The sequence below is a fragment of the Bactrocera dorsalis genome, chromosome 5 (genome assembly GCF_023373825.1).
Source record: "Bactrocera dorsalis isolate Fly_Bdor chromosome 5, ASM2337382v1, whole genome shotgun sequence".
Lineage (NCBI taxonomy): Eukaryota > Metazoa > Arthropoda > Insecta > Diptera > Tephritidae > Bactrocera > Bactrocera dorsalis.
In genome coordinates, this window is record NC_064307.1 from 770,040 (window position 1) to 781,600 (window position 11,561).

Below are 11,561 nucleotides of genomic sequence, written 5' to 3' on the forward strand. Positions count from 1 at the left end.
TCACGGACAGACATTTCTTTAATTTCTATTTCCAAGGCGCCTCAAGGCGTTAATGAAATGCATTCATAGATTTTTTTGGTCTATACATGATATGAGTAATGGATGCATAGACAACATAAATATGAAATACACAGTTGGATGTAAATTATCTTATTCTCAGCCAAGCACCCTCGTTCTGCAATACAAGTATTTATATAACCTACATACATATTTAGGTTTATAAAGTGGAAGTGGTGGAAGGATTTCGCCAGCGCAACCAAATATGAGTGGAACACTCGGATTGTACAGTAAATTATTTATTTGCATACACACACACACATGTTCCTATGTACATATGTATGCTTATCGGTTTAAATACGCACGGAAACAGGAAACAGGACAAGGACTCAGTTATCGATTCAATCAAATTAAAAGTTTCTATGAGTCTGAATCAACAAGTCACAGGCAATTGCTTGGGTGATATTACCATAAATAGATGTGAAATATGTATGTATGTATACTACATAAGCATTTATTTTCATACATAAATATATATGTTAATTTATTTAATCCTTACATCGTAAACATTTCTATTTAAGTTTTAAGCTCATCAAATCCTCTGATCTACTTTAAACTGGTCTTAAATAATTTAAATTTTATGCCATCCACAAATTTGCTTATTTTTTCTCAAACCAACCTTGATTAGTTCTTCCAAATCTTTTTGAAAACATCAGTAAATGCTTGCTATTGATATTATCAAATGATACTATTACAAACCTCAGGGGGGAACCATTTCTTAAAGTCTCAATGAACTAAGTCATTCTCATCTCACCTGTTCCCCGTTCACTGTTCATTGGGGGACAAACAAACCCAATAAGAAAACAGTTGTTCCTGGTTTGATAATTATAATCCTTCTTATAACTCCTTTTCGAAGAATCCACCGATCTAATTCGATGATATTAATCCTAACTGACAAATTTTTATTACATTTTTAAATCTAATCGACTTTCTTAAAATCATAACCAATTACAAGATCCTGAAGTTCTTTTGAGCAAACGAGGTAGACGATTTTTTTGAAAGTGACCGAAAGTGATAATATATGAAACGTGAAGCAAATTTTAGTGAGAAAAAAAAATATTGGAAGATGACCATATATGTATATCTGAAAGAGAAGTCTTCAAAATATAGTATCTTTTGAAAATAAAAACTCCAAACAATCTCAAGATCCCAAAAGCAATTTGATCATTATACTATACGTAAAAAATATGGACCATGAAAGAAATTGCAGAGAGGTGTTTCTAAGATTGGAAGACGACAATATATATCTAAGAAAGTTGCCTTCAGGAGGGATATATGTATATAATTTAACATAATTAAGAAGTCAAGTAAAGTGGTGTATTTTAGCCAACTTTTCTACAAAAATGATTGATTTGATTTAAGTGACTTAATAAACTATTACTGTGTTATTTCGATAAATATTGGTAAATTTTAGCACATATCAATATTCACATTTATTCGTATAAATAAGTAAAAAAAACAACAAAAAACCGTTAACTTCAGAAATAAAATAGTTTTTGTGTGGTAGCGAATGAGCGAATGAGCAATTTCTTGGGAAATAAAAAGGGTATGCAAATTTTCAGAGAAATATCTCAAAAAGTACATTACTGTATCGCCCTGATCATTTATAAATATAGTATACTTTATGGGGTCTCCGTTTCGTTTTGGGTGTTATAACTTCATAACAAACTTACTATACTCTGTTCAGGATATAAAAATGTTCAAACTATATAATATAATAATTTTTTTCATGATGCATTTGATGCAATAAATAAAAAGTTAATTTCTGTGTATCCAGAAACTTGCTAACTCTAAAATCGTTACACTTTAAATATTTTGATTCATTTAAGTCACAAACAAAAGAGTTTAAATATCTAATAATAAGCTAAACAATCCTATTAACTGTTATAATTCGATTAACATTCAATTTATACAACTGTCAATTTTGTTTACGAATAGCTATACTACACTCTACACTGCGCATGCTTGCTTGCCAGTATAATCTGACATTTTTCGCTCAATTCTTTCGTAAGTTCGTCTCTTCATTGTTGTAAACAGAGCCCAAATGTGGCTCAGATAATTACTCGTACTGTCGAGCTTCTGCAAAAATGACATTTAAATATCCCAAATCATCCCCAAACAACCCTCTGACACAGCTGAACACATGTCGTACCGAGATCGGGGGATGTGGTGGCACTGCTGTTGTAAACAAAAATAGCAACGCAAAACCCCGAACACACAACAGGATGCATGAGTAGAATCGCGCCACCTCCCGCACGACCCAAATCCGCTCTCTATTCAAACCCAATTTAACGGTTTGACAGTTAAATTTCCCTTTACTGCTCTGAGCACAGCAGTGAGTACGGCCACCCGCCGCTGTTGTTGCGACACCCCCGCTACACTTTAGTCATCAAAGTCACTTCCAAGGCGCTCACCGTCTCTGCCATGGACATTTGCTGCGACCCAAACGAAGTGGAAGCCAAATCAGCCGAGCGACAAGCCAACAAAAACGAAAAGGAAATTATCGATCGAAGAGTGAAAAAGTCATTCGACGCCTGATTTGCTTTGGCAAAGAGGGCCCACAAATCGGTTTTTCGCAAAAATTCATTTAAATACTTCAATTATTCCACAAAATCGTTGCGCAAAATTTTAATTATCGAAAATACAACGATAAAAGTGTGTGCTAATATAGCTGGTGTGCTATATTAGTGAGTGTTGAAAGTGTAAAAAAATTTATTGAATTACGGCATCTGGTATTCAGTAAAAGACTCAACCTGCACACACACACACCAGCAAGGAGAAGCCCATAATAGTAATAGACACATACAGCGTAGAGGAGGAGAGGAGCAACGTTATAGCATCATGGCAGACAGCGAATTCGAGGAGTTCCACAGGCCCATCTTTGAGCCACATCAGATACAAACTTATATGAGCCCTGGCCAAAAGAAAAATAACGCCCATACATTCTATTCGTAAGTAGTTCTACAGCAAACAAACAAAAATTTATGATTGTAAAGTGCTAGCGGATGTGCGGATGAAGACATAACGGGGCACTTGAGACCTCCCCACAAGCATAGCTTAAATAGCACGACTCTTCAGCGGATGTGTGCAGTGTTTTGATATATTTTGTGTCGTCCACTTCTTATGTGTGTGTGCGTGTGTTTTTGTGCGTAAGTGCCTGTCTCAGTACGTGTCTTCCGTGAATGAAAAATCAATTCTACTAAATAATTTCTATGAAGAAAGTTCAAAAATCGTTCTCGATTCACCGGCATTCGCATTAAATGGACTCCTAACTGTACACTACATGAATCACTTTAGCGATTTTCATTTAAATATATACGAGTACACTTATATGACTTTACCTCTGCAGCTTAATACCGAATGACGACCTCGAGGATTCTCCATCTTCGAAGAGTGATGCCTCTGATCAGGAAGATGCCGGCGGTGGAGATCTTTGCTGTGAAACAACAAAACTGCAGCGTCAAGTAGAGGATGATGAAATCGGTGACGGTCTTAAGGTGGTATCGCTCTCTTCGGACGGCTCGTTGGACACAAATGACTCCTTCAATTCACATCGTCATCATCCGTTGAATCATCAGGATGCAATTGGTGGCCTGGTTGGCATTGGTACAGCTGCTGGCACGGGCAATACAACCGGCACTGATTGCGTAGTCGGTTCGCAATTATTACTTTCTCCCAATACAGCTGCTGCAATTGGTGCAACCCAGCAGCAACAACGACGTCGACGAAAATTACCGGAAATACCAAAGAATAAGAAATGTAAGTTCCGAGTAGTGGTTCTAGTTGTACATACATACATACATCCAGTTGTATATAATAATCATTCGTGTTTTACTGTTTTAATGTTTGTGAACTGTTTGTGTACTTGAAATTTGTAGTTTAAAGTTGTAGTTGACATGCCATTACCTCAACACAAATACTCTAACACTTTAATAGAATAGAATTTAATAGGGGTTTAAACTGAGACCCAAGAACCATTGTGCCCTCCCCTCTACTCCCGAAAGCGCAGCACTCTGATGAATTCCAGCAACTTGAACCGTAAACCTGCGTCTACAGATTGCTGTGCAATCTAGAATCAGGTGCTTAGGAGTTTCCGACTCCAGATCGCATAATCGGCAGTTTGCACAAGACAATGCCCATATTGGACAGTTGCTTCTTGAGCCTACATATATTGCTCAGTGCAGAATGCAACTATTAGACGGAATTTGTTTTTCTCATTACACTAACACTTACAATATTTTTTTCTAGATATTTACTCATTCTTCAAATGCCGGGATATTGTTGAGTCTTGTACAAAATCTAAGTATAGATTTCAACGAATTTCAAAATCATCTAGCCAAGAGACGGCCGTTTTTCATAATTTTAAATATCTGTATAGATGTTTCTGTGTTCAACTTCTAAAACCCAAAATGAGTTTTACTTTCAGAATTTATGAATATTCTACTCGATGCTTTCTTCCTTACCTGCACATATGAAGTTCACAATCTTATGATCTCTATGGAACGACTTCTCACTCATGCATATCTTTCATTCATTCACATTTCATTTGATACGAAAAATTTCCTTCTCCAATTTTATGATTCAACGATTCATTATTCTAATAATAGAAGCATATAGGATCCATCAAGGGATGACAATTCAATATCGTTTATCACTACCATATGGCAAAAAGATGGATGATACAAATCTTTCCAACCTGGTATTTTAAAGCTTGCGCCAAGCATATCACTTATGCTCGAGATAACAATACAAGTATATTAGACGAGACATGATTAAAGTTTGAATAATTCCCCTACAAAATAAATTATAATGTATTTATACACACCACATACTGTAGTCATCTCTTCCATAGAGATTTTTCATTTTCTTTCAACAAAATTTGCATCGACTATCATTTGCACCAATTGGAGACGTTTGTTATTTGTAGTGAGTTTTTAATGTGCTCCTCGAACGCATTCGTTGCAGCTTCCATTCTACATCTTTTAGGTGGTGGCTATGGGCAGACTACATTGGCTGACGAAATGAATAATGGGCGCAATCAATTGAATGACAACAATAACGCCATCACAGGCAATACAATTAACGGCAATATGAATGGTTTAAATGGTGGCACCACAGTACGAAATAATCAACGCTCATTTTTGACACTGAAATGTGGTTATCTACTAGATGAGGACTCCAGTCCAGATTCCGAACGTTTACAGAGTTTGGGCGATGTGGATAGTGGCCACAGCACAGCACATTCCCCAAATGATTTCAAAAGTATGTCACCACAAATCACTTCCCCCGTTTCACAATCACCATTTCCTCAGCCATTCGGTGGTGTGCCCTTCTCCCAACTCGAAATGCTTGAAGCTACACATCGTGGCTTACACAAGTTTATACCTCGTCATCATGATGAAATCGAAATTGAAATTGGCGATGCTATTTACGTACAAAAAGAGGCTGACGATCTCTGGTGCGAGGGTGTAAATCTTCGCACTGGTCGGCAGGGTATTTTTCCCTCAGCCTATGCGGTTGATTTGGATTACAATGAGTTCGATCCGACGGTGCAACAGGTGAAGAAGGAGCGTTATTTGCTCGGTTACTTGGGTTCGGTAGAGACATTAGCTCACAAGGGAACCGGTGTTGTGTGCCAAGCAGTGCGTAAGATTGTTGGTGAATATGGCAACTCACCAGCCGGTCAAGTGTGCATACTGGAGGTGTCGGATCAGGGTTTGCGCATGGTAGACCGTTCTGGACCAAATGTGAGTTATTGGGTTTATCAAGTCCACAAAAATCAAAAACGAATTGATAACCGTTGTGATTTTTTTTTATTTACATACAGAAGAAGGACAAGAAACCCTGCATCGATTACTTCTACTCACTAAAGAATGTCTCATTCTGTGCATTTCATCCACGTGATCACCGCTTTATTGGCTTTATAACGAAGCATCCAACGGTGCAACGTTTCGCATGTCATGTCTTCAAGGGCTCTGAGTCGACACGACCCGTAGCCGAAGCCGTGGGGTGAGTTCAAATAATTTATTACTTTTAATTGCTTAAAAAATGTTTTTAATTTTGTTACTTGCTTACCTTTGCAGTCGAGCATTTCAACGTTTCTATCAGAAATTCATAGAAACAGCATATCCGATTGAAGATATATACATAGAGTAAGCTGTAAGCTATTCGTATTGACTGGTTCATAAAATGGATGCGCTGTGTTACTACGAGTATTGCATAGAGATTGCTAGTGCTGGTTTGTGGTTTACGCTTATTTTCCCCCAAACACACGTTAACACAAATAAAAAAAATTAAAAATGTTGTCTTCAACAAGTGTGAAGTGAGTACTTTTAACAGGTGATATGTACTCTCAAGCTCGTGTTTATTTAAAGAAAATAATTAAATTATATAAAAATTGAAGTGAAACAAAAGATACATACATATATAAAGTTTCAAATTATTCCAAATTAATTGAGCAACAACAATTACTTAGGAGAATAATTAGTAATAGTCGTTTAGTTGTCATAGTCAGAAGTACTCGTGAAAACACACTTCGCCCGTTCTATTGATACAAATAGTTTTTTAGATTTGCGGTTGAAGAAGTAGGCTTATTCGAAAATTTCAACTCAAAGCATTGAGTACCAGTACATGAATATAATAAGGCATACAGACGAAATATTTACATCAGGCAATATAACTTTTTTTTTATTTTATTTTAATGGGCCTGCAGATAAGAGGGAGCAGGGTCTTTAATTTTTTCTAATAATAATAAATAAACTTTCACAATTTATCATTGTAATTAAGATGAAAAAAATATTATGTTCTAATTTATCCCCCTCGCAATCATTACCGTCCGTGGTTATGTTAAAAATTCATTAGCTCATTTCATTGATCATTAAAGAAATATTATATATTATTAATTGTACATTTCTTAAACTTTAAACTAATTTATAATAAATAAGCAACTAAATATTAATATGAGTGCTAATATATGTTTATAAGTTCTTACTGACTATGATTAGTTGTAAGCTTCCAATTTCTACTTAAGATGATAGTTTAATATCGGTTAATAAATATTTTTGCAATATAAATACATGCACATATGAAAATCAAAATCGTTTTTTATAACAAATATAGTTTTTTAAAAACATTTCTTTCTTATTTCTGGAACTAAAAATTATGAAAATAAGAAGAATGCTCATTTATTTCACCAAAAAGATACCAATAATTTTTTTTATAATTTTCGATAACTAATAAGAGTGTAAATAGTTTAGAAAATGTGAGAGAAATAAGTTGTAGGAATATGTCGCAGTCGCAATGCGCGCTTTAGAAATGAGTGATATGTAAAAGGTGTTGAAAAATCATTTAAATATATTTAATGTTTAAGAAGGGAACAGTGGAGCGACCTTGTGAGGAAAGCATGTCTAAAAACTATTTTTTTAAGCAAACTCAAGACACTTAATGAATTGTTGATTTTTTCGAAAAGCACATTATTCTAAAATAAACTACACGCATTTTCAAAAACTCAACTAACACCAAACAATAGCAATCAAAAGTTTTCGAAGAGCTAGTACTGTTAAAACCCAAACAAAACATACATATTAAAACATAAGAAAAGAAAAATTCAAAAACTGCAAAAAATATGTTTATATATGCATATAAAATAATTACAGCTATAACAGATTAAAATTCACCAATAGCAATAGGAAATGCAGAAATTTAGTTAAATTTTTTTTTAATTTTTTTGTGAAATATCAAACACATTTTTCAAGGTATGAGTTCTTCATCTTTCATTCCACACCACTTATGTTTAAGTTTATTCCTCTCTGTTTAAATACATTCTTGTCACTCCAAGGAATAATTTTTTAAATCTTTAAACCACTAGAATTATAAATTTGTTTTTCTAAATTTAAAATCTTTCCATCTACGCATTTATTTTAGCAAATATGTATGTAGCTCAACTTGATTTCCTTGCTATCAAATGCACAAACACGTACACACAAAAAGCATATGTATCTAAAGCTCACCAGAATCGTTGGCGACTTCAAAACAAACAAAGAATAGCTTTCGAAAGATTTGAAGATTATAAGTCAAATTTGTTGATATTTTTAGAAAGAAAAGATGATTTAATTAAATCAACTATATAAAACAAAAAAAAAAAAACAATTATATGCAGTTACATACATACATAAATACATATTTTTAATTGAGTCAATAAACGAAAATTTCTTCTGTGAAAAACAATAAAGAACAAAACAAACACACACACATGCATATATATACATATTTACTAACATACATACAATACTTACGAGTATGTTACACTCACAATTTCGATAAATAGAATGCATAAGTATTATTACATAAACTACTAATAAATATATATACATACATATATACAATATACAAATATATATTGTAAACCATAAAGAAAATGAAAAATGAGAATAATATTTAAATAAATGTATATACTACGTACATATACAATTATGAACTTGGTAGAGCATTTTTAATAGTTTGCATTGTCCAACAATTTTGGATTATGATCAGAATACTGAAGGAATGAAGGTAAGGAACTCCCCCGCCTTCGAATTATTGCAGTCACAAGGTTTAATGACTTTTTGCATTTGCAATATGAGATGTTACGCTCTTTATGATAATCATTCGTAATTACGGTAATACTTGTAAATCAATCAATCTATCTATTAATCTAGTGATACCCACACATAATACTCGACCGATATGTTCATGACAGTATTCATATATTTAACAAAATGGTGTTTGTTCGGGATCTGTTTTCTGTTATACTGATAACCCTGAGAACGTGAATTTGCGTAATAATCTTGGACAATTTCCATGCGTTGACCAAAGTGAAGCGTGATATGATAAAATAATAGCCTTGCTGAACACACTGACAAAATTTATATAAATCGGTTTGCAAACATGGTCATCACCAGCTGTCAAATCTACGTCATGTCTCTTGATAGACGCGGTATAAATTCAGGGTACCGGTTATGTAGAGCAGAACATCGCTAATAGAAAGCCTCAAACATACAACAAACGTGTAGCAAAACTAAAACTTTCTATTAAATGCCTAACACATCTTTGGTTATTAAATGTCGGATCCAATCTGAGCATACATTAAAAATGATCCGGACTAATAAAAAAGAAACACTTCCATCCATACAAAATAAAAACGCACTTCCGAAATCGGTAATGATGCGTTCGATGAATGTCGTTCGTCAGCTACTGTGTGAAGTAAATTTTCTAGTCTATCATTGACATATGTATGTATGTATGTAGTTCATACCCAAAACATAAACAAACCATAATATGAGGTGATTCGATTTATAGGAGATGTTGAGGTCCTCTGCTATCTTCGATGTTGTCGTCATTAACAGAGATGGATAGAGGAATGTCAAGAGGCAAGATTTTGGTGATTTCACTCCCTTCACTGAATGTTTTGTGCAACTCAAATATTTGTATCCGTGATAAATTAGATTCCTCAAAGACCACTGCAACATTTTCAACGATTCGATAGCAGTGATTCGGCTTGAGCGTGCAGTTTAAATGAACAAGTCCGTCTCAAATAAGCTCTTGAGTGTTTAAAGGTAGTCAAGAAAAATACAATATCTGCTGACAGAACAGCAACAGAAGAAGGATTTAAAGCGGTAAGCGTTACCTAACCCAAAAACCATGGAATTAATAGCAGTAAATACTTCGTGATGGATGCATAGTCCTTAGAATGAATGTTCTCAATCAATTTATATATGCTATGCAATATACTCTCGTTTCAAATTAAACCACTTTGCTTTAATATTTATGCATAAATTATTCTATTTTCTATTTATATTACAAACTAAATATCTGTACAAGCTTTTCTTCTGATTATCATCGTTTTCATACTACTTTTTTTTATTTGGATATTTTGGTCTTATAACTATGTTAATATCAATGTCAATAACATATTGATCTATATTTTAGATATTTTTAAATAAGTTTTCTGTTTGACCTATATTAATTAACATACTTTTAATAAAAATACATATGTATGTACAATTGTCGAACTTAACTAATTTCATATATATTGCTAACAGCGTGTTATGTGTAACTATTATATGCATGTGATATACAACATTGTATGTGTTTAGTATATAGATTTGGTAGGGTTATTTTTATGTTTGCCTTTTCCTTGCCATATTTCAATTATAGTTTAATTCATTTCAATTTTGTATTTATTAGTTAATTTTATTTTTTTAATTTTTAGTTTTTAACTTTTAAAATTTGTTTTTTTTATTTTTTTTTATTTTTTGGCATTTTATTGTTTTGTTATTTGTTTTGCTGAAAACTTTATACAAATAGCATGTAAAAATGTAGTAATTGCAATATTCAGAAATTAAATATTATTTCTCATTTTGCTTTTTATTTCCCTAATACGTATACATATACACTGCTAATATCATACAAAACTCTCGAGCATTTCCATAACTTTATATACATACGTATTATATATGTACATATGTATATATATTAAAACATAAGCATTTGATTGTTAAAGTTCTTTATATTTAATTTTTTCTTTTTTTTCTTTTATAAGAAATAAAAATAGTTTAAAAGAAATATGTTTTCATAAGAAACGTCTTAATTAATTTTTAGGCGTATTTGAGAGGGTTTCAATCAACCTAATATTTATTTATCAAATTTTCAATGTATTTTAATTTGTGTTAATAATATTCCAAATATTACGGGAAATTAGTTACTGTTGTATAATATGCGCAATGAATTATTGTTTTTTTTTAAAGAGCTGTTTTAGGAATTATACAATTTAATTATAATTAATTTTTTTGTTGTTGTTACAATAATATTATTTTACTGTTAAATTTTTAATGTTTACACAATGATTTTGTTCCAACGTTTTATATTTATTTATATGTCCATAAAAATATTTATTTTTTGTAAGACAAAACACTATTTGATCCTCATAAATATATTTTTTTTAAGTAGAGTTGCCAATATCAAAAAAAACTAATTGGAAAATATGACTACCAACAGACTAGTTTGGACTTATTTATTAATAAATTATGTATTATTATTTTCTGCATTTAATGTAACGAGCAATTCATTGAAATTTCATTTTTAAAATTATCTTCAAGTTATAGTATTGTATGGATGAAAATGTAAAAACCAACTCTATACTATTATTTTTACACGCTATTTTTGTTTATTTTTTTAATATTTTCTACTACTCGACTATAACTGTTATCTCAAGGGTGCAACTATGCCATCATATGCATGTATAGTACAGACTATACTATAATACATTGTAATCTCTTTAAAAATTTATATATTACAACAACTACACTTTTCTGTACAAATATACATTTGTGAGTATTAAGGAGCCGCGGAACGACAAGCAGATAACGCCGTCGTCAGTCTTACTTTGCACAATTAATTCTCTATTTCCTACTATTTATTGTTAACACTATAAAGATAATTGACGATTGTACGAATTTACAGGCATC

General features: G+C 32.5%; 1 protein-coding gene across 2 annotated transcripts; it reads left to right on the forward strand.

The window, feature by feature from the left end:
• Positions 1-2,479: 2,479 nt before the first annotated feature.
• LOC105232769 (JNK-interacting protein 1) lies at positions 2,480-8,205 on the forward strand. 2 transcript variants are annotated; one of them, XM_011214589.4, is made up of 5 exons: positions 2,480-3,008; positions 3,407-3,816; positions 5,023-5,804; positions 5,885-6,066; positions 6,141-8,205. In XM_011214589.4, exons 1-5 carry the CDS (start codon positions 2,899-2,901, stop codon positions 6,211-6,213), a joined length of 1,557 nt encoding a protein of 518 aa, XP_011212891.2. In that variant the 5' UTR covers positions 2,480-2,898; the 3' UTR covers positions 6,214-8,205. The 2 variants fall into 2 exon arrangements, with proteins under 2 accessions (XP_011212891.2, XP_011212892.2); XM_011214590.4 differs by having other exon boundaries at positions 5,044-5,804.
• The last annotated feature ends 3,356 nt before the right edge of the window (positions 8,206-11,561 follow it).

Coding starts and splice junctions, on each gene's coding strand:
- LOC105232769 (XM_011214589.4), top strand. CDS start 2,899: ATGGCAGACAGCGAATTCGAGGAGTTCCACAGGCCCATCTTTGAGCCA. Junction 3,817..5,022: donor AATACCAAAGAATAAGAAAT/GTAAGTTCCGAG, acceptor CATTCGTTGCAG/CTTCCATTCTACATCTTTTA. Junction 5,805..5,884: donor TAGACCGTTCTGGACCAAAT/GTGAGTTATTGG, acceptor ATTTACATACAG/AAGAAGGACAAGAAACCCTG.